At 38.8% G+C, this 24,511-nt stretch overlaps 1 protein-coding gene across 1 annotated transcript in view; it reads left to right on the top strand.

The window, feature by feature from the left end:
- The window catches only part of MYH15 (myosin heavy chain 15), a 189,304-nt gene that overhangs the window by 90,611 nt on the left and 74,182 nt on the right, over nucleotides 1–24,511 (top strand). The window contains 11 exon segments of the mRNA XM_059919993.1: nucleotides 488–620; nucleotides 3,925–3,992; nucleotides 4,826–4,913; nucleotides 8,463–8,580; nucleotides 9,482–9,605; nucleotides 11,191–11,327; nucleotides 15,745–16,007; nucleotides 19,091–19,176; nucleotides 19,179–19,337; nucleotides 20,715–20,891; nucleotides 22,564–22,709. Of these exon segments, the coding sequence (XP_059775976.1) occupies nucleotides 488–620; nucleotides 3,925–3,992; nucleotides 4,826–4,913; nucleotides 8,463–8,580; nucleotides 9,482–9,605; nucleotides 11,191–11,327; nucleotides 15,745–16,007; nucleotides 19,091–19,176; nucleotides 19,179–19,337; nucleotides 20,715–20,891; nucleotides 22,564–22,709 (1,499 nt within the window).

A 24,511-nucleotide genomic window follows, 5' to 3' on the forward strand; every position in this document is an offset into this window, starting at 1 on the left:
GACCTGGCAGTTGTACCTAGATATGCTTGTAAATCTTTTCTTTGATATACTTGAATATTAATTATAATGACATTTATAGTAAAATATCATTGATAATGTTTTTGGAATGCTCACCGTGTGTCAGAGACAGTTGTTTTATTGCATCTATTCTTGCCTATGAAGGAGGGCTGATGTGAATTGTTTCTCCTGGAAACGCCATCTATTTCTTCCTCCCTCTCCTTGGTGTTTCTTTCCCTCCCTGATTCTTTCTACCTCTCCCTCCCTCCCCTTCTCGTCCTTTCTTTCCACAATGTAAATGGTAAAGCCTGAGAATCTCTTTGGGTTGCACATAGATTTCTGGAGTATTTATTCAGTACTGTTACATCAAACTGATTTAAAATTAAAGGACCCACACAATTTATGATTTTTTTTTAAAAGGAATACACAATTTTCTAAGTAACTTTTGCATTCACCTCTTTTGTTACCGGAACTGCATGCCTTTCCAAAGGTGCCTTATAACATCAGTGGCTGGCTTGAAAAGAACAAAGACTTTCTTAATGAAACAGTGGTGGCTATATTTCAGAAGTCATCCAGCAGACTCCTGGCAAAACTTTTTGAAAATTACATCAGTAACAACACTGGTGAGTTGAAAAATCTTCCTCAATTTTTCAGCCTCAGAATGGAACCCATGTCTGCCTCAGCACTTATAAAAATCCTGGCTTCTTTCCTGTGATATCTGTGTTTGCTCCCTGTGGTCTGTCATCCCCTCTTATTAGCCTTTCCGTCCTCTGGCTGGTGGTTTTTCGGGGAAATGGTGCTCTAAGGTAGATAGATTTCAAGGAGACTGCTCCAACCTGCTTTTATCTTCTACTTAACCAAGCTGAAGAGACAGCAGAAAACCATGTTTTGATAAATGATTTGGGAGAGATAACAAGCTCCTTTAATACATATCCCCCAAATATCTTGGAATTCTCCTTCACAGTGCTTTTATATTATAGTAATGGGGTTTTTGTAAGCTTCATGAGAGCAGAGATTATGTCTCACTTGTTCAAGTGTATCCTCAAGCATGTAGCAGATGCCTGTTTAGCAGGCACTCCATAAATACTTGCTGACCAACTAACAACTAATCTTGTTTAGTAGTCTGTAATTTACAAAGCACTTTTAGATACATTATCTTACTCAATCCTTGTCCTGACCCTTTTAGATACATGTAAAGGGAAATCTCTCCCTACCTTATAGGAGCAAGTACAGAATTAAAGTTTCACAAATCTACTGTTGAAAGATGAACTCAGGCAACTTAAAATTTTTAAGAGTTTATTTGAGGAAAAAGCAATTGAAGTTGGGTAGCACCAAATCAGAAGTGGTTAACAGCATTCCACCCACAGGAGCTCAGGGAGAGACTTTTTTTTTTTTTTTTTTAATATTTTATTTATTTATTTTTGGCTGTGTTGGGTCTTCGTTTCTGTGCGAGGGCTTTCTCTAGTTGCGGCGAGCGGGGGCCACTCTTCATCGCGGTGCGCGGGCCTGTCACTATTGCGGCCTCTCTTGTTGCGGAGCACAGGCTCCAGACGCGCAGGCTCAGCAATTGTGGCTCACGGGCCTAGTTGCTCCGCGGCATGTGGGATCCTCCCAGACCAGGGCTTGAACCCGCGGCCCCCTGCATTAGCAGGCAGACTCCCAACCACTGCGCCACCAGGGAAGCCCCAGGGAAAGACTTTTATAGAAAAAAGGTAGAAGCAAAGTAAAGAAATGATTGATTAGCTGTATCTAAAACCCAGTTGGCTGTTTGTGATTGGTTGTCCTTAGCATTTTGATTTGGTAACCTTGGGGCATTAACAGACTTAGATTTTGTTTGCCTACGTAGGCTGCCACAGCATTAGAGCCATCTCAGTCTGATGGCCTCCTTGCTTCATTAACTTAACACTACTAAATGGCAAAGGCAAGGTAGGAAACAGGACTTGGGCTTACTAGCCTCGTGCCTATTCCACTCTCACTGTCTTCTGGAAACAAACAAAACAGAGAGATGGACAGGCTACCTGGATTCAGTATCCAGTTCAGACTTCTGCACCGTGATACAAAGCCTTGGAGGACACAGAGGCCAGGTTGCTGCCATTACCCTCGCGTCTGGACCACTGCCAGCAGCAGAGAGAGGCTTGTCACAGTTCATAGCTGCCAGATTGGCAGCTCCTGAGCAGAACTGGTGTTCAAACACGTTTGGTCCACACTGATTAAAAAAAAAAAAATTGGAAGTTCGCACATACACATTTGGACTTCCTTTTTCTTTTGAAAAATGGAAATTATGGGAAAATAGAAAATCTGGCCAGTCTGGTTTCAGATGCCCTTGTAGCAATGGGGCAAATTGTACTAGCTGTTCTTTAAGTGGGGTGTGTCCTCTCACTTTCTGACGTTCTCACCCTCTTGTCTTACACCCAGCTTCAAGCTCACTCCTGTCCCCTGTTGCCTGCTTTGGGACTCCTGATGGCATGGTCAGGGAATGGAGAGAATTTAGCACTTCCCAGCTCCATCAATCAGCACGTGATGACATAATTCAGAAGCATGCCTGAAATCCTGTTGGCCCGCCTCAAGAGGAGCTTGAGAAGTGGAAGCTATTGTGTTTGGACCCTGAAAATCTGCAGGTAGTGCGTTTGCTTGATTCTAATAGCTTCTAAAGTACCTCTGAGAAGTCTGATAAATAGTGGCCACATAAGTGTATGGCTCCCAGATGAGTAATTCTCTGGTCATAAGAAATCAGAGAGTGGTTTGGGCAGAGAATGAGAGAGGCAATTATCTTCTGACTCTTCAGGGTGTGCTGTGTTCTTTTTAACTAGAAGAGAAGAATTGTCCAGAATGTCCTTTTTCATAATTTTTTAAGGACCCCCTGAAAAAGGACTTGCTTCCAAGTTTCTGACTCATCCCAATTAAATTACTCATAATAACCATACTTTCTTCTGGAGAATCCAAGTACTGTAAACCAGTTATAATTCTTTTTAAAAAATTAAAGGAAGGTAGTAGTATCCCCTTTCCATGGGGAAGTACAAAGAAGTCAAGTGATTCACTTGGAAGGCTTGGGGCATGTCAATAGGACATCAGTGATTAAACTTCATGACATCTGCCTCAGCACAGTTGCTACTCAAGCTAGAGAGTATTTTATCAGTTTTTCATATTGACAGCTGGCCCATTTTTTCCAGATGGCCTATGGGTTTTGTTGTTATGCTTTTGTACCTTCATGAGTTAGCACTACACAAATGTTTGTAAAACAGTTTGGCTTAGCATAGATTCCTTTGCTTCAAGAAAGTGGGAATAGATTGTTTTTATAAATTACAGAAGTAACGCATGAGTGTTGCCCCAAACACAGACAATATAGAAAAACTAAAAAGAGGAACATAAAAGTTACTTTTAATCTCACATAGAGAGATCACAATTGCTAATATTTTAGTGTATACTCTACCCAACATTTTTTATGTATATAGTCACCCATAATACAATCACACTTAAAAACATGTATACACACTCAGTATCATAATATACAAACTATTTTGTAGCCTAATTTTTCTCTCAAAATAAATCCGAGCAATCTTCCCATGCCAGTTATATTGATCTGCATCATCATTTTAAAAGATTACAGTGTTTCATTGTATACATACTCTTTCATAATTTAAGTAACCAATCTCCTGTTGGTAGACATTTGTTACCATTTTAATTTTTTGCTTATTTTTTTTGTAATGACTAAACAATGCTGCAGTGAGTATCTCTGCATAGTTGCCTATTTCCTTAAGGAAAAGCACCAGAAATAGACTTTTGTGTTGAGACATGAATATTTTTAAAGCTTTTGGTAGACATAGCCATATTGCTTCTAGAACTTTGACACATTTATGCTTTCCTCAGCAGGGTTTGGTAATGTGACAAAAAAGAGCCTTTTTAGTGCTTTTTTTCTTCTTTTTTTAGCTCTACAGTTTGGGGAGAAGAAAGGCAAGAAAGGAGCTTCATTCCAAATGGTTGCATCTCTGCATAAAGTAATTTTTAATTGCATCTATTCATATATTAACTACCTCACAATCTGCATATGTTACTACTTATTTGAAATTTTACATCTTCAAATAAGGATAAAGTATCTGAAGTTAACCAAGTTGGAAAAGTTAAAGATTATCTTGATATTAATGGACTTTTGTGGGCACTGTCAGTGTCCTACTTAGATCCCCTTTATCAGCCCATCTTACCACTTATGAAAATATTAGCTCATAATAACTCACAGTTGCCAGAATTGCCCTGAGTCAAATGGGAAGCTAATCTGTCTCCTTACTCTCCCCTTCAGATTCTGGCCCCTCTCTTGCCTCAAGAAGGTACCAACTGTAGTATAATTGGTGCATTTGTGCTCAGAGCTTCTGCAGGATTCAGACTAAACTGAGTCCATACCACTGCTTTTTTCTCCCCCTGCCCTACTCTACTTCCCTCCTTCTCCAAATAAATCTTTTGAACCAGAATCTCCATCTCAGATTCTGCTTCCAGAGAAACTGAGCTAAGATAAAAATTTTCCAGGCAGGAAACTTCAGAAACAATTTCTTTCTTCAAGCCATTTTATTGCCCATCCATAAAGTATTGCTACCAAATTTAAAACAGGTAGGTATGATACACAACAGAACTATGTCAGTCAGATAAATATTGACTTGTCAAGGGAAGGAAATAATGTATTTTGGTAAGCAGGGAAGAATGTTGAATTCATTATTTTATTGTTGCTATGCATCTGGCTTTAAGACTAAGTTGATCAACATGGAGACTTTTGTGACATAGATTGGTGTTTTTAGTGATTTGCAAAGTGATTTTGTGTTGGTTATGGTCTCTATTTTAGGAAAACCTAAATAAGTTGATGACTAACCTGAAATCAACAGCACCTCATTTTGTGAGATGCATAAATCCCAATGTGAACAAAATGTCAGGTAAATAGATTTCTTTTTAATCCACACTAGGAAATTCTTTTGATTTAAGCCATGTTGAATGTCTTTTAATGAAACATTTACCAGTTTGTTTTAATAAGGATAGCTTTTCAGATAGAAAAGCTAAAATAAGTTAAAAGTGAGTTTTTTAAACCTCCTCAGGATTGCCTTTGAATTGAGATTCAAGTGGACATACAGAAGGATTTCACAAAGCAGACTCAATTGGGTAACATTAGAATGCTTGATATTATCATTTAAATTCCTCCTTGAATTTCACGCTAAAATGTGGATGAGCTTCTGTGCCATTGTCTACAAGGGCAAAGTATAATAAGAAGGGATTGAATAATCAACTGGGGGATTAAGGTAGATATTTAAGCATAAAGGAAATCATTTGTTCTAAATTATCTAGATTGACCATAAAGAGAGTTTCTAAATCCATTTCTAATTGTTAAGAACTCCCTCTAGTCTTCCTTCATAATAGTAATATCTTCCCTCTCCTTAACACTACCTGTCTCTTTAGTTATGTACTTCTGGGCAGTAGATACTTTTTAAGAAGTATTTTATTTTTCTTCCAATTTTATTGAGATATAATTGACACACAGCACTCTATACGTTTCAGGTATACAGCATAATGGTTTGCTTTACATACATCATGAAATGATTATAAGTTTAGTTGACATCCATCGCCTATTATAGATACAAAAAAAAGAAAGAGAAAAAAAAATGTTTCCTTGTGATGAGAACTCTTTGTATTTACTCTCTTAATAACTTTCAACATACCACACTGCAGTGTTAACTATAGTCATCATGTTGCACATTACATCCCTCATACTTGTTTATCTTAAGAATGGAGGTTTGTATCTTTCGACCACCTTCATCCAATTTCCCCTCCTCCATCCCACCTCTGGTAACCACAAATCGAATCTCTTTTTCTATGAGTTTGTTTGTTTTTTAAAGATTCCACATATAAGTGAGTGTGTCTGGCATTTTCACCATAAGCTTCTTTGCTATTAACATCTTTGCCCCAAGCATTTTTGCTGCAAATGTTTTCCCCACATAACTAATTGGCCATAAGGCAATTTTGTCATAAAAGATAAAATAACAAAAAATAAAAGAGGGACATTAAAAAGGACATAACGAAACATGAAAAATGAATAACAAAATTAAAAAGACTATTGTGAAACAAAATATTTGAATACATTTAAAATGTGTGTAGATTCACGATAATACTGTACAAATATCTGATTTTACTTTGTGGGTTGAACCTAAACATTTATCTTCCAAGTCTTTGTTCATAGTTCATTATACATTTTTTGGCTTGTTGATTCATCTCCTTGTTCTGCATCACACATTTTCTTTTTTGCTAAAATTTCTTCCGTCATTGAGAGAGGTATTGGTTTCCAAATACTAGGATACATGTTTGTAACTGAGCTTTGTGTTGTGTTATGAAAGCTTTCCACACTGTTGTTTGTTCTTGGCATATTGTCACATGTCTGTTGGTAGATGTTCCAAGTTCTATGGAAAATGTGGGTTCAACTCTGCACCTCTGAGGCCCTCAGCCTCTTTCAGATTCATGTAATATGAAAATGGGAGTACTGTGTCAATGGAGAAATGAAACCAAATTGTCAACCAGTTGAAACCAAACTGTCAACCAGTTATTTTATCTTTTATGGCAAAATTGCTGCATGGCCAATTAGTTATGCGGTGAAAACGTTTGTAGCAAAAATGCTTTTGACAAAGAAGCTTATGGTGAAAATACCTAGAACCATAAATGAGATCGTATGGTATTTGTCTTTCTCTGTCTGGCTTATTTCCCTTAGTATAATGCCCCCGAGGTCCTTCTGTGTTGTCACACATGGCAGGATTTCCTCCTTTTATATGGCTGAATAATATTCCATTATACATATATGCCACAACTTTTTTATCCATTCATCCATCAATGGACACTTAGAATGTTTCCATTTCTTGGCTTTTGTAGTGAATACTTTTTGATGAATGGATGGTGCTAGGGCGGTGATGAGATAGATAGGTGGTGGTGAATTATTTATGTTTTTAATTAACAAAACAAAGTTTTTACAGATATTAATTACATGGATTACTTTCCTTACATCTTGGATTTGAAGATTCCCAGGCTTCTCTTTGGAATTACAGGCTTCTGCGGAGCTTGGTTGGAGGCTGTCAGCCTCAAAGTTGTATATGTGACAAGCACTTATGTCTTCAGAGCACTAATCACCCTTGGAATATGTAGGCAGATGTTGTTGATTCTGATTTCTGAGGTTCTGTAGTACCTTGCATTTTTATTAACCTCCTGTAATTAAGACTCCCATCTTGACAGCCTGTGACCTATTCTGGGAAAGTGTGATGCTAAACAATGATGCTGCAGTTTGAGTTTTTGCAATGCAAACACATCATGTCCATTCACGCTGTATGTTTTTGCCTCATTGTTTCTTATCAGCTGGGTTTCTGAATGCATCTAGGGACACTGCTTCCATCTAGCAAGGAATCTAATTAGCTACCTCTATTTTGGAGCAATTCTGTTACCTATTAGAGTTGCCTCCCATCGAATCAGCTCTGATTTCAGCAGGTTTTTTATTTTTTTTAAGTCTTAAGAGAAAGTCATAAGAAAAACTTCATGATCTAATCAGAGCAGTTCTTCATATGTCCTTAAAGGGAATGAGCATGCTTGACCCTATTGTGTCATAGAACTCCGCTTCTGCTCCTTCTTACAGATGATTTGTTTCTGTCTATGAAAGGGATGGGAGTGCAGGACTATGGATATATGGCTTAGAGTTTATTTCTGTGACCCCGGGCATAAGCAGAGAATCATCTCATTCCATTTTCCTTATAACACTCTAGCAGGTCTTTGTTAGGAGAGTGTTGCTTGGCTTCTTCCAGAAACCTTGCTGAGAGCCAGATACAGTGGCTCATTGCTTGGCCTTTCTAAGGCTTCTATCAGAGATTGCAGCTGCAGCTCTAGTGGGCTCCATCTCAGGAACAAAGGGGTACTAGGAGAATGCTTATACTATAGAATACAACTTAGGCTTTCTCAAGATAATCAGGAGAGAAAGTAGGCCGGGATGTGGCCCATTCTTTCCTAATACAGAACAGTAAACAGAATGTTGTGGCTGTTCTCATCTTCCCCTTTCCTTGTGTTCCCCCTTCTTGTAATCCGTCCCCTTCCTACTTGGAGATGCCAGTTCTCTTTTGTGTTTTATCCCCTCTCTAGCTGGTTTTTGGCTGGCAAATGGATATAATGCCAGTCATTTACATTCTAGCAAAAATGTATTTTTTTCATCTTCTAGGAGTATTTGCTTATAAAATCTTGACTAACTGTGAACTAAAGGATTCATTCCAGGTAAATCCTATTCGGAGACTCCTACAGAATAGGATGGGTACTTTGAGTGCCATGAGGCTGGGAGTGAGTGAATCCTCTTACCTATCATGTAGAGAACACTAGATTCAAACTCTTTTAACCCCAGATGCAGCAATTAGGACAAAATCTAGGGTAATCATTTTTTTAGACATGGACTCATTGTGACCGTTTTTCTTCAGGTGTAATGGACGCTTATTTGGTTCTACAGCAGCTGCGCTGTAATGGTGTCTTGGAAGGGATCAGGATATGCAGTGAAGGTTTTCCAAACCGACTGCTGTATGCTGATTTTAAACAAAGGTAAACAGACATCCTGGAATCCAAGAAGCCTGGGGCAGTCCATTTTGTTTTCTTCTCTTTGAGTGTTTAGGCATGCATTGTTTGTTTGGTTGATATCCTCCAGAATACAGATCAATGTGTTTTGGTGGTGGTGAGATATATGATGACAGAGTTCCATTATTATTTCCCCTTCAATCCAACATCTATGTAGCTGTAATATCCTTAAATCTCTATTACTGGATAATAGACCCACATGTAGAAGAAATATATAAAGAACGATATGGAGGCTGAATTGAGTCTCTGAAATGTTGTATGTACTTAATCGTAGCTGCCATCCAAGCAGGCTGTTGCTTTACTAGCAATCCTGTGAAAGAAAGGAAGCCAGCAGGGAGTGCAGCAGAAGGCAGGAGAGGCACCTTTGCTTTCTATTTCCCAAATTCTAAATGCATAAATTATAGGTGATCAAGCAAATGTGAGCAAAGTAGAGTAGAGTAGAAAGAGTACCTGTGTCAGAATTAAGAAGTATATTTCTAGCTTTCCACCAATTCACCATTAGGGTGAGGGAATCTTGGAAAAGACCTTTAACGTCTCTGCTTTTCAGTTTCCTTATCTGTACGATAGAGATGTACTTAAGCCTGCCTCTTTCTTTCTCTTTCTCCTAATCTCTCCCTCCCTCCCTCCCTAATTGAGCAGAGAATCAAGTGAGGTGGTCTCTACAACACTATGAAAAGTACAAACTATTATTCCAAAGTAAGGAATTTTTGCTCGTGTCCTCATTATTACTGCCAAGAGTTTTGTGAAAACTGAACGTATTGGTAGGAGGGGTGGTAGTCTATATATACCTCCTTTTGTCTCACTTGTCCAGATTTTTCTTTATTTGCACCCCAACCTCAGGATTTATTCTTTACTTATTTTAAATTAGGTACTACATTCTGAACCAAAGGGCCTTTCCAAAGAGCAAGTTTGTGAGCAGCAGAAAAGCAGCTGAAGAATTACTTGGCTCCTTGGAGATAGACCATACACAGTACCACTTTGGAATCACTAAGGTAACCAGAGAACTACAAAGAATGCTTTTGGAGAAGAGTGGGAGGAAAGTCTGTGATTCTTAAAATACCCATGAAAGTGCAATTATAAGGCATTCTACAGCTCTTGTGACCACAACTAATACAAACAGAGCTCCAATGAAAGTGAAAACTTCAGCACTATTTGAGAGAGGAAATTCAAAATTCAATGCTTTTGAACCTCAGTCTTGACTACATTTACATTTTTATAATTATTCATCTAAGCAAGTTTGTGCCAAGATATAAAATACTGAATCAACTTTAGTGTGCTAGAAAATGTGTATACACATTAGAGCTAGACAAAATTGAACCAGCTTACTGGAGATAACTGCTTGTCTGCATGTGATTCATCCACAAATACACTTTCAGGAAATTAATTCTGAAAGACTGTCTAAAAATGTTAAGGTCAACCCTACCATCCAAAAAATTAATCCAAAGTTAATTTCCTTAAAAGTGATTCACTAAATTCAGCTTCATCTTGAAGATCTTAACATGATCCACATATTTTGGGAAACTTCCGACTAACAGATTTGGTTTTATCCATTAGTCAATATCAGGTTGTTTCTAATGACATCCATATAAAGGCCAAATTATTTGAAGGAGAATTGGAGGGTCTGGGATGAAGAGCTTACAGAAAAAGAACTCTGTTGGACATGATTATAAAATATTACTCAACTCCCACATTTTGAATACCTGAGAGTCTGTTTCTGCTGATTTTCACTCCTGGTGCCTTGCTTCCTTGTATGTTTAGTTATTTTTGCTGTATACTACTCATCTAGGGCAGGACTAGCATGAGTTGAGAGAGCCTCCTAAGACACAAAATTTAAGGCAGCACTCACTCTTCAGGTTGTATAAGTACTGACTTATACAACCCTGAAAGTGAGTGCTTCCTTAAAATTTGTGCTTTAGGTACCTCACTCACCTCACCTTGGCCATTACTAATGATTCTTGAAAAAATATTTATGTGTATTTTTTATTGTCTAAGGCAAAAGTGACTTCCTCTAGAGCAGAGGTCAGCAAGTTATGGTCTAAGGGTCATATCCATGGCCTATTTTGTATATGGCCCCCCTAGCTGAATATGGTTTGACATTTTTAAAGGGTTAGTTTTAAAGAGGAAGAAGAAGAAATAGAAGAAAGAGAGGAGGTGGAGGAGGAGGTGGGTGGGGGTGGCAGTGGAGGTTCTACAGAGACTGTGTGTGGCCTGTAAAGCCTAAAAGTATTTACTATCTGGCCCTTTACAGAAAAACTGTGCAGACCCCTGCCTGGGCCTATCTTAAAACGTAAACCAAGTTCCCTAGACAACCTAGACATTACTAATAGATCAGGAGGAGGATAGTCTAAGTTCTTAAGGAACCAATATAACCACAGGATTAAATAAAGTTTTTTTTTTGTGTGTGGCACACTTTAGGTTTATAAAACCAAACTTTCTAGAATTTACATTTTACACATTAAGAAATATTAACAAGAAGTAGAACTGATAAACAACTACATCAGTTGCTCATAGGGCCATTCAACAGGCATTTACTGAATGCCCACTATGAGTAGAACTAACATCTGACGTTTCTTTTAGGTGTTTTTAAAAGCCGGCTTTCTGGGCCAACTGAAAGCGATGAGAGATGAGAGACTATCTAAAGTCTTTACATTGTTCCAAGCCAGAGTACGTGGAAAACTGATGCAAATCAAATTCCAGAGGATTCTGGGAGAGAGGTATGATATCCCCACCCTGCGTCCCCACTGCTAGAGTAATGGTGTGCCTCAGTCAATGTGACTTTAGCTCATTGCCTTACAGTAGGTCAGTGTAAAGAGCTCTGCCACCTCTGCTTAGTCTGGGACTTAACTTGAAATTTTTAAAATTATGGAACACCAAACAGAGCACAGAGGGCTTCTATTACCCTATCTAACTAAGAATAAGCATAATTCAGATTATTCTTGCACTGCTTCCAGTCTTCCCTTTGGAGGGATTCTTTATAGTTGGCAAAGTCTGGATCTCTGAGAGCCGTGTGACTCACGATTCAAAACAGAAGCAGACCTAGAAGCGTTTGCATGCATCTCACAGCCAGCTCTGTGGGGAAGTTTGCTGCAAAGTAGATAGGTGTTCTGACCACTTTACAGCCTCCCCTGGGTCAGAAACTGACTCTTGGTGACATGTAACCATAACTCTGTTACTTCATTTCAGGCAGGTTCACTAGGGACATTTATCATCACCTCTGGACACTGAGGCATAGGTTTTGTTTAATAGAAGAAAACCTTTAATAGAATCATGGAAAGCAAGCCAACAAAATCTCCAAACAGAGGGACTATGAACAAGGGATTCTGTGGTTGTCGTATTTACTTTTTACCATAGCACAGTTTACCTTCTGGAGAGAGGTCCACAGGTCTGGGTATAATTTGCTTACTTGACAGTCTGTTAATTCCCTCTGTTTCCCCGAAGAAGAAAACTATTATTACATGGTGATGTCAAGGATATTAGAGAGACATCTCCTAAGAGTCTTCTGTGACCCCATACAGTGCCCAATGTGGTGTGGGAGTTTATGAGGGTTTGGGGTTCAGGAGACATGGCTTCTATGACCAGTTTTATAAACTTGGGTAAGACTCTTAATTTCTCATGTTCACTTCTTTCATCTCTAAAATGAGGTCTTTACTATCCATTCTCTCTAAATCATAGAATGACTTTAAAGGAATTATTATGAAATATTTCAAATACAAAAAATACAGAAAATATTATAATGCATACTCATGGAGCTATCATCAAAGTACATCAGTTCCTAACATTTTCTCTGTAATATCTCACAACTTAAAAATAAATAATTAAGAAAGTTGAAACCCTTTGTGTATTTCTCCCTTGATCCAGATCCTATTCCTAGCTCCTGAATTCGTTTTTATCCCTCTGTTTCATTCATATTTCATATATAAAGCATATAAAGTTTAACATTTTTCTGTAGTTACTCACAATATATTTTAAAAAATAAATTAACAGACTCAGTTGAAGCCCCTTGCATATTTCTCCCTTGATCCAAGTTCTGTGGAGATATGCAGGTGTCCTTAAAAAGTTACATGATTTTGCATGTTTTTAGTCTTCACATAAATATGCTCTGTGTATTATCTTAAAATTTGTTCTTTACATTCAGTACTAGCTTTTAAATTTATTAATGTTGATAAATCTAAGGTTAGATTATTGATCTTAACTGTTGTATAGTATTCCATCGTATGAATATACCACAATTTATTTATCCATTTCCCAGCTCAAGTAAACTTATTTATAAGTTTTTGCTATTACAAACAGTTCTGCAGTGACATTTTTGTAAATGTTTTCCCCTGCATATATGCAAGAGTTTCTTGAGGGCAATGTTACTCAAAATGCTGGTCCATTGGCTGATAGTACATAGGTAGCAGCTGGCCGAGGCCCACACTTTGAGTGGCATTTCTCTAAGGTATGTATTATTAGGTTTTAGGCTATACACAACTCCAGCTTTATGAGATGTTGCCAAAATGCTTTCTATTTTACTCTCTACCAGAAGTATATGAAAGTCCCATGGCTCTATATTCTCACCAACTTGTGGTATTTCAACTTCAAAAACTTTTCCCAAACTTAGTCATATTTCTGACTTTGGGGAAAGATATCATTTTCCTCTTAATATCATGTTTTCTGTAGATTTTTTTTGGTAGATATGATTTATTGTATAGAGGACATTCATTCCATCTTATTTTGTTAAGCACGTTTACCAAGAAATGGTTAAATTCTTCTTTTGCATCTAACCCATAAATGTGTTGAATTAAATTAATAGATTAAAAAAGGTTAAACCCACTTTGTTTATAAAATATGATCTTTTTCATACATTGTGGGATGGGTTATAGTATTATAGTATTTTTGCCTCAACATTCATGAATAAGTTTGGCCTGTAATTGTTTCTTCTGCTGTTATCTGACTTTGAATCAAGGTTACCTTAACCTCATAAAAGAGTTAGGCAATATTTTCTCTTTTCAAAACATGAAACAATTTATGTTGATTATCTGTCTTTGAGTGCTTGGTAAAATTTGCCTATAAAACCGTCTAAATCTGGTGTTTCTTTCATGACAGATTTTACAATTTTGATTTAATTTATTTAATAGATATAGGCTTATTGAGATTTTTTTCTTCTTGAATCAGTTTAGATTAATTTCTTTAAAAAAAGAAATTTTACATTTCTTTTAAATCTTCCAATTTGTTAGATTATAATTTTTAATCTCTATCATATCTACAATTATGTTTCTAGGGCATGATCATAGATTATTTTATTTTTAGAGTATTATCATTCCTAGTATTGTTTATTTATGCCTTCTCTTTTTCTTGCTTATTCATGTCAGATGTTTATTTAATTATACTATTTAGTAACCCACCTTTAAATTTTTTCTTTATTTTTTTTGTTTTCTCATTCATTAGTTTCTGATCTCAGCTTTATTCTTTCCTTCCTTCCACTTGCTTGGGTTTATTTTTCTTTTTCTTTTTTTTCTTTAAACATCTTTATTGAAGTATAATTGCCTTACAATGGTGTGCCAGTTTCTGCTTTATAACAAAGTGAATCAGTTATACATAAACATATGTTCCCATATCTCTTCCCTCTTGCATCTCCCTCCCTCCCACCCTCCCCATCCCACTCCTCTAGGTGGTCACATATTTTTCTTAATTCACAATTTTGTTCAGTGTGTCTAATCAGCTGCTTAATTCTTCCATTGAGTATTTGATTTCAATGACTATACTTTTCAGTACTAGACATTTTATATGGTCCTCTTTCAAATCCGTCTGCCCTTTTATCATAGTGGCTCATTTCTTTCTTGGTTTTTTCAGTTCTTTCCTTTATGTCTTTAATAATTCTTAAGAATTATTTTATGATCTCCACCAGATTGTTCAATTATCTGAAATTCTTGGGGGTTTAATTAAACTTTTTATTGTGGGTGCTCACCCTCACTTATGCTTGAATTTTTTTCTATATGTGTTTTGTAATTTTGAACTGTAAGCTCATCTTCAAGGGGACCTTAAGAAAATCTCTAGTGCTTGATTTTAGGATATTTTCTTCAGTGCAGTTTTGTATTTTTCCCCCAAGGGCCCAAAGGGTATTTATTACCAGTGTAAAAAAATGATTATGCTAATTTCTTGTGTATTTCTGCACTAATCAGGTAGTATAATTTAAATCTCAAACACTCTGGTGGTGCTGGTTCATAGTATAAAAAAAAAATTCTTAGCGTAGGATCTTTTTTCTTCACCCTGAGCCCAGACCAAATCAGATGTACTTCTCTTTGACTTCTCTCTTTGCCAGTGGGTGAATTTTTAAATCCTCCTTTTCATTAAGGGTGAAATTCTTTGAAAATCGCAGCCTGTCTCTTTATCCACAAGGATATAAAAATACAAACCCTACAATACCAAGCCTGACTTCCTCCTTCTGTAAGGATGGTCAGACTGTATAAGCATTCACTTTTCGCTCTGTTTTTTTTTTAGCTCCCTCTATACTTCTTACCCTCTTTAAGGGTCAGCTCTCATTTAAAGGATGTTTGTAGTGGAAACATTTTCAGGACACATAGTCCACAACATTGTTAGCCCCAGAAGTCCCTCAAAGGTTTTTTGATAGAATCAAATGAGAGCTTGGATGTAGAAGTGCTTTGAAAACTAGTGAGGATTTATAATGACTCCTAAAAAGATGTGCTTATTAGGGATCTTAATTTGGAAAAGAAATCTTTTATTTTTAAATTTTTAAATTTTATTTATTTTTGGCTGCGTTGGGTCTTCGTTGCTGCGTGTGGGCTTTCTCTAGTTGCAGCAAGTGGGGGTTACGCTTCATTACAGTGCACGGGCTTCTCATTGCAGTGGCTTCTCTTGTTGCAGAGTACGAGCTCTATGCACGTGGGCTTCAGTAGTTGCAGCACACGGGTTCGGTAGTTGCAGCATGTGGCTCGCAGGCTCAGTAGTTGTGGTGCACAGGCTTAGTTGCTCCGCGGCATGTGGGATCTTCCTGGACCAGGGATCGAATCTGTGTCCCCTGAATTGGCAGGCAGATTCTTAACCCAACACCAGGGAAATCCGGAAAATAACTCTTTTATAGTCTAGGTTAACTTGCTTTTCTTTTTTTTTTTTTTCCCCTCCTCGATTTAGGGATGCACTTCTTTTGATCCAGTGGAACGTAAGAGCTTTCATGGCTGTGAAGGGCTGGCCGTGGATGAGGCTCTTCTTCAAGATCAAGCCTCTTGTTAGATCTGCTGGAATGGGAAAGGAGGTAGCTGGACTGAAGGAAGAGTGTGTGCAGCTGCAAAAAGCCTTGGCGAAATCAGAATCTCAGAGGGAGGAGCTGAAAGCCAAGTAAGTCTCCCTATTCCAGGAAAAGAATGACTTGCTTCTTCAGCTGCAGGCTGTGACTGGCCCCACCATTTCTTCTTCAAATCAAGTTTCTAATTAGATTCCCTTGTTTTGCAGGCAGTATTGACTTGAAAAAAAATAGAGGCACGTGCTTTACAAATACTGTAGAATTTCATCCAACACAGACAATGGAAACACTTATAGAGAAACCCTGTTTTATAGTGAAGTGATTTCATTGGCAGTATGTCTTTGAAAAAGGGACAAACTTTTAGATGGGTTTTAACTATATAAACAGATGGAAATCTATCATGGGAGCCAGGAAGCTCTGGATCTTAATTCAAATTCTGTAGTTAGCACGTAACCCATTAGCAAATCAAAAGATAGGATCTTAGCAGGTCCTGAGAAAAGCTTTACTGAGATCTTCAGGATTATTTCAGTTTGCCCCTAACTGGTTTTCCTGATTTTGATCTCCCTGCTTGCTCTTTCCCAGTCCAAGTCAATATCACAATCAGTTGAGTTCTTAAAACAGCAGTTTTCAACCTTGACTTTGCATCAAACTTATTTGTGAAGCATTAACAAATAAAAAGAAAGGTGCCTAGACTCCACTCTCAGATACTTTGACTAAGCGGGTCTTGTGTGGGTCCAAATCATCTGTATGGGTGATTCTGATATCCAGCCAGGATTGAGAACCATTGTCTTGAACAAATATGTTGCTTCCCTGATGAACAAGCTTTAGATCCTGCAATATGTGCATTATGGAATCCAAACCCTTGGCCCTGGCATCCGAGCCTCCATCTCTAATCTGATGCCGATGTGCCATTATTCACTCCCTTTTTATTCCTCTTCTCTAGCTACCAGGACTACTGTTACATCCCAAAGGCAGGTATGAAATTTTATCCACCTTTATTGTACTCTCCACCCCACTTAGCACAGTGCTAAGTTAAATAATACTGGGTTCAAATATATTATATAAATATATTGTATTTTTCCTGCTTTTTGGACTTAGGGAAAACAGAAAAAATTCAGTAGTTTTAGGCTGACCCAAGTTATTCTTTTGTTTTGGGACTCTGCTACCCATCAGTGTTCCAATAGGCCATATTTTACATGAGAGTTTACACTCAGACCCACATTTCTGATACATATTTAATATAGCAGTGGTTCAAGAACTTTAGTGTGTATCAGCCTCACCTGGGATGCTTGTTAGAAATACAGATTCCTAGGCCCCACTCCAAACCTACATTAAGATCCATATTGTGAGAATCACAGTTTGTAATATCATATTTTGTCTGGCTTAGGACACAGGGAGCCTTGGATGAGACCTGGCCTCCTAGTTTTCATCATTCTTCCTCTCAACAAAAAGAGTGGCCAGTGCTACCTGGGCTGATGTGGGGATAGAAATACACCCAACTTGTGAAGGGAGAGGTGGGTAAAAGTCTGGGATACATGATAAAAGATCATTGTGGGGAGCATAGGAAACACACGAAGCCAATTGCAGGGCAAGTCCAGGAAGGCTGAGATGAGTTCAGATGGTAACTGATTTAAAAAGCTGACCTGGCTATGAAATCTTTTATCTCATTGATTTTTAAGAAACACACCTCCATACAGTAGGAATCAAGGAAACAAGGATTCTTTTCAAATTATTCACTAACTCAAAATACCAGCAGCACTGAGTGAACCCATTTCAATAAACACTGCGAGTACATGAGAAAATAACTGCCACTGGGGAAAGGATGGCCCTACTGTTAAACTGTCACACCACTGCTCAGCTGGCCCCAAACCCGCCATCATGTTTAATGAGAGGATCGAGATGGTCGATCGGATTGTTCGCTTCATTTGGTGATGGTGACAGGTCCTGTACACGTGCTGAATGGAAGAGAGCAAAGAGCTGTTCTGCCTGTCAACCTGGGATGAACGAAGATCAAATGTCCCCATTATTGCTCAAACATTGGAAGCTTCTCTGATTTGCATGGATCCTTTTTGCCTTAACATTTTTGTTCATTTTTAGTTTAGCCCTTCTCTTGGGTCTTCAATGATGTTGGAGAGTCACTGTTTTATACCTCCCCCATCTGTGCCTCTTTGAGCCCCATTTGTTGGGCAGACAGGCTGAGAGTTAGCCAGGATCCAATAGCCTGGATTTTGGCCCTTCTCTGCTCTTGATCTAAGTAGATGAAACAACGTAAGCCAAGCAAATAGTTAGGTAATAGATTGCCCAAATTGCAGAGGACGGATGAGGTCTAAAGATGAAATATGGAGATAATGTGTGAAGTTACGTCACAACGAGACCTACAGCAATTAAGAACTTGCTCACAGAAAAGAGGTTTTATTTAGCCTCTAAATGGAGACAAATGAAAGGAGTTCAAAGTTACACAAGGTGCTTTTGTAGCAAAAAGCAATCGGCCTCTTCGTTTTTGACTTGGACCATAACACAGAAAGAGTGGTCCACACAGTGAGAGCTGGCGGCAGTATGTTTGAAAAAAATAAAAGGAAGGAGGATTGCACACTCTATGTGTATAACTTGGGGAATTTACTGCTGGCAGAACCATCGAGAAAAATATTTTTGTTGGAAATAATAGTAAAGTCTAGTTAGTGATATTCAAGGAACCTCATGAATTGTAAATTCAGCCTATGAATAAAAAAATATACAGCCCAGCTCTATTTTTTAGAAGATGCTTATATATTAAACAAGTGCATCAGGGCCCTTATAATAATATTATAAATATTCTATTGTCTGAGGGAACACCACTTTCTTAAAAGACCATATTCTGAGCAGGTACCGCCCTCAAACTATATGCCTGCAGGGATGCTTCCAGTAGCTGTGATTTAATCAGCACACCACTGATTTTTGGAGGCACGTTAGCTCCTTTAGCCCACCAGGATTCTATTAAGTGCTTTAGAAGAGGTAATCTAATCTACTGAATGGCCTGAAAGATCAAAAGCACCTCCAAACACAAGCAACTTCTCCACTTCTCAACCATAGGGTCAGGGAACTAGGAATATTATTTCAACTGCTTAGGAAAGGTAGGTGAAAGTGCCGGGCGGAGGGCAGGCAATTATCTCTCTGCTATGCGTTAAGCAGCATTTCGCCTGCTGATAAATTACTTCCAGCTGTTGGCAACAATTTTCTCCTCATCATGGCGGGAGCGAGAGACCCTGGCAAATGCTGAAAAGCAGTGCGAGTCACTGATTAAATCCAAGATCCAGCTGGAGGCCAGCGTCCAGGCGCTGTCTGCGTGGGGGGTTGGGGGGAGGAAGAAGAGGAGGTAAATTCCCAGCTGACTGCCAGGGGGCGGAGACTCGAAGATGAATGTTCCGCGTCGAAGAAGAAAGAAATCGATGACCTGGAAACGCTATTGGCGAAGTCACAGAAGGAGAAGCGTGCTTCAGAGTACAAGGTACTTTTTCTATAATGTCAGGAAAGCCTAGATGCCTGAATTCCACACTCCCAATCGGGCTCCAGGACCAGACTTGCTCTGTTTATGTTAATTAACACAGTGGTCCGCAACTTTACAGCACTGGGAGTCAGAATTGGCATCAGATGAAAGATGTGGTGAACTGTGCCATCCTAATTCAAAGTTCCAACTTCAATTTATGGAACCCCACTTAATCTCCCAAATGAAACGTTTTCATTTGTTCCAATCTAATTGCATCTGAAATCTGATAGAAAGAGCAAAATGGTTTCATTGGGCCTCTAAGTATCCTTTTTTGGAAGGAGAGGGGGCAGGATGCAGTTTATCGAAAGGTGATTTGGGACACGTCTGAATTCCCACCCCTGTCGTTGATTTGGAGCTTGACCTTGAGATGTCATTTTAATTCCAGCTAAGGACCTTAATGTTTTGTTCATTTTAGCTGAGGTTTTTATCTTGTGCATCTGTGTATAGACTGAAGTCAGCTGAGGGGTCTGTATCAAACCTTTGATAAAAAAAAAAAAAAGTCTCCAGAATAATATTGTAATTTTGGCAGATGATTAAATAGCAACTCTTGTACATCAGTTCCCTTTCATAAAAAGCACTTGGGCCTGATATAAATGACTTACATTTTTGCCTATTTTATCAGCTGGAACTCTTCTTTAACTGCCACTTTCTTAGGATATTGAGGCACAAGATTAATATTACCCTGAATACTCTAAAGAAAGCTAAATTACCTTTAGTGGTGTTCTTGTTATACAATAATACGACACTCTGAAAACTGGCCATCCACTGACCTATGCTGATAATATTTTTTTTATTTAATAATTTATTTATTTTTGGCTGTGTTGGGTCTTCGTTTCTGTGCGAGGGCTTCTCTAGTTGTGGCAAGTGGGGGCCACTCTTCATCGCGGTGCGCGGGCCTCTCACTATCGCGGCCTCTCTTGTTTCGGAGCACAGGCTCCAGACGCGCAGGCTCAGTAGTTGTGGCTCATGGGCCTAGCTGCTCCGCGGCATGTCGGATCCTCCCAGACCAGGGCTCGAACCTGTGTCCCCTGCATTGGCAGGCAGATTCTCAACCACTCCACCGCCAGGGAAGCCCCTATGCTGATAATATTTGATTAACCAGAATACCCCATTCCCTGACCAGGAGAGATAACAGATCATTTGTGTCTGTGTGTAAAAGAAAAAGTGAATTTAGAGTTTTAAAAAGTCCATCAGGAATTTGGCTAAATTTTGTTCTTTATGACAGTGGATACCTCCTGAGATTTTTGGCCCTAGAAAAGAGAGGAGATGGCCCTTAGCGTTTATACCCCACCTTCCATAAGTGGCTCTCATGGAACTGTTGTCGTCTTCTCCCCACAGGTTAAGAGCCTGACTGAGGAGGTGGAGTCCCTCAATGAGGATGTCAGCAAACTTCAGCGAGCAGCCAAGGCTGCGCAGGAGGCCCACCAGCAGACCCTGGAGGACCTGCACGTGGAAGAGGAGGAAACCCTCACCCTGAGCAAAACCAAGCTGACGCTAGAGCAGCCAGCGAACGAGGTCAGTAGTGATGCGTCGTGCTAGATAGCTGCGTGTCTACATCTGTGCAAACCTCCACTTTTTACTTAGTTCATTTATCTTGACATTTTCAGGAAAACTTAGTAGCATGGCTCATTCCCCTCATTATTTAGAAATAAGAGGTGAACCACTACAGTAGAAGAAAGGCCCCAGAATGTAATCTGTCTGTTTTTATATGCAACTTTCATACAACCCTGGGCAGTGGGAGAACACTGAGATGAATCGTGAAGGGGTATCACTCTGACTGACTGTTCCCCAGAGAACCTGGTGTTTTGCCCCGCAGATATGTTGGTGCTTTATCTGACACTAGTATTGAAGGATTGCTTTAAGGCCCTGTTGTGTCTCCAGCTGTGCACTAAGGTTTGTTAAAGTAGAAAGATATGTAAGTCGCAAGCTGTGTTCTACCAACACTATTGGAAAACACTTGTAAGACTCTGGAGATGGTGCCCCTGTTCTGCCTCCAAATACCCTATGAAATAAAGATGCTTCAGACGAGTCTCAGTGGTTAGGTTCATCACTCTTCCTGTTTCCTCCCAGCTGACAGTGTGTGCATTCACTGTTTTATTAGTCCCCAAAGCTTAGCCTTTATAAAATTGCTGACAAGGGTGGTTAGGTTATTTTTTTATTATCTGCTTCTTTTTCCTCATGCCTTTCTCTCAGTTTCCTCTATTACCTATTAGTCGTCTCACTTCTCTTCCTATTTCCACTGATACGTATCTCACAAAGCCTCAAGATGGGGATTTATTGGTTGTGTGCAAACAACACACACTATCACACATGCATTCTCACACACTTGTTCTCTCCCAGAGTTCATTTATTTTCAGGTTTTTGCATACACCCTCCAGAAATTCTCCCTTCTCCACTATTTGAATTTTATGTCTTTTGCTGGTCACAGGAAATAGCTTCTATTGTGGCAAAGTAAATATATCACTGAAAACTAGCCATATTGTAACTGTTATTTAGCCTCTCGCTAAGCTAACCTCCACATCATGGTTGGCAACACTACTCCAGACAGAACTTGAATGTTCTGATCACCTTGTTGGTGGTACCAGAATATGACACAATGTTATGGACCATAGAGGGTACCAAGGTGGTAAAGGAGGGTGTGGAAATCATGCCATGTGAGATGCGTTTGAAAGGGTCAGTGATTCTGAGTTGGAAGACTCAGGACAGCTGCCTGATATTCGTGAATGATCATGTGGAGACATTTGCTTGGTGCTACTCCAGGGAGTAGAGCTTAGACCGGTGGGACGAATTTACAGAGACTACTTTGGCTTCTTATGAAGAAGCACTCCTGAGTAAATGGACTTATCCACCCATGAAATGAGCTGCCATGTGAAGAAGTGAGCTTCTCATCACTGGAAAGCGATCAAACAAGGGCTCACTAGGCATTTATTATTGGTTTCTTCTGTAGGCTAGAACACGTAGTCCTTAATCTCTAAAGTTTTCCTTCATCACCGTGATTTCTAGATTCTTTTGTTGTCCTACTGATGTGTACGATATTTATTTCAAAATATCCACATAACTGGGCATCATTTACAGACCCTGCTTGTATTTTGCTTTCTTTTTCCAGAAGGTAAGTGGTTATTGAACACATCTAGTAAAGTATAAACTTCACCTATTTATTGGGCTCAATAATATCTCCTTCTGTCAGCTTGAGGGTGCCCTTGAACAGGAGAGCAAAGCGAGAATGAAGTGTGAAAAGGGAAAGTGCAAACTGGAGGGCGAGGTAAAGCTGAACCAGGAGAGCATGGAGGACCTGGAGAGCAGGCAGCTGCAGCTGGCAGAAAAGCTGAGGAGGTGAGTCACCTTTCTGTTGGCTCGAGATTCTGGGAGACCTTTTATTGGAGGAAGCAGCTCTCTCATGTCACTTATCCTCGTGACCCTAGGGCCAGATGTCTCAAGACCTGAAGGGGAGGATAAGGATAACGAGCCTAGGAAATTGATTTTCTTTTTCTTTTGCTAGACTTTATGTGAACTTTCTTTTTATAATTATGTAATAACCTACAAGAAAGTAACTGAGAAGGCTGACTAGCAGATGCGAATGAAAGGTGTAAGGCACAGGAGACGCGAAGTATTGGAATTTGAAGTTACAAGTCAAAATAAAAATCGCTCACTTCTTTTACTCATGATGAGCCCAATGGCCTAAAGTAAAAAAATAAATAGAAAATAAATCCTAATGTGAAGTCCCATATACCATCTGATCATTTAAAAAAACAAAACAAAACTTGTTTGCCAGATATAACCTCATTAACATTTATATAACTCTTTTTGGTCAAATAATTTACTGTATAAGTATTAAACCTTAAAACTGAAAGCAAAACATAACATGATCAAAATCAGTAGACCTTCAGTTCACATGGATTACCAAGGAGCTCAGGGCAAGACGGCCCTCTCAGTTTAGTTTCATCATTCAGTGAAATGGATTTTCTCACCTTGTCCCTTTTGTCTTCCTCTGTTCAGCTAGACTTTCTTCTTCTTCTCTATATTTTTAAAAATTTTTGGCTGAGCTGCGCGGCATGCAGTATCTCAGTTTTCTGATCAGGGATTGAACCTGTGCCCCCTGAAGTTGGAGCCCGTAGTCTTAACCACTGGACTGCCAGGGGAGTCCCCAGCTAGACTTTCTTCTAACCATTAGGGATTTTCCAGTTATTTGGAATAGATCAAATAAGAGAGGGAAACAGTGAGATCTAAGAGTGAGATAAGGCCAGGTTAAAGCTGGGAGCAAACTGGTTATTGGAGCCCACAGTGAAGAAGAAGAAAGTCAAGTGAGCAACTATGAGCTTCTGGTTTTCCTGTCTGTGTACATGAGTTTCCATTACACATGCTTGTGGTCAGACTTGATTAATAGCCTACCAATAAGTTACTGAACTTGACAGGTGTTTGGAAAAGATGAAATAAGTAACCCTATGAATGTAACGGAACAGTGAAAGGCAAAATGATGATAGAGTTCCCTAAGCATTCAATTTTGAAGGTTGTGTTTCAGCTCAGCAAAGTGAAAATGATACCCTATGTCCTTGTAGGCCACAGGTCAAAGAGCTCTGGCATTTCAGAAACCCATGTTTTCAGGAAATGATAAAGTTATTATATAACATTTTCTCTAAATGGACCTATGTATATATGGAAACAATACATGAAAATGTGGCATTTTAAAATGGTGATGACAGGATAGAATACTAAATAAATAACACCGAGATTATTAGCTATTCATCTTCTGAGATAAAAGTTAAATTTCTTCCTCATGCTATTCACATAAACACAAAATCCAGTTGCATTAAAGAATTAAATGCAAAAATAAAGCTATAAAATTATTAGAAAATGCAGCATTATTCACCATAGCCAAGATATAGAAACAACCTAAATGCCCACTGATGGATGAATGGGTAAAGAAAATGTGGTGTATACATTTAATGGAACATTATTCAGCCTCTTTTTAAAGGAAATCCTGCCGTATGCAACAACATGGATGAACCTGGAAGACATTATGCTAAATGAAATAAGTCGGTCACAGAAGGACAAATAGTGCATGATTCCACTTATATGAGGCATCTAAAACAGTCAAACTCATAGAAACAGAGTAGAATGGTGGTGTCCAGGGGCTT

This window comes from Balaenoptera ricei, chromosome 4 (genome assembly GCF_028023285.1).
Source record: "Balaenoptera ricei isolate mBalRic1 chromosome 4, mBalRic1.hap2, whole genome shotgun sequence".
NCBI classification, from domain to species: Eukaryota; Metazoa; Chordata; class Mammalia; order Artiodactyla; family Balaenopteridae; genus Balaenoptera; species Balaenoptera ricei.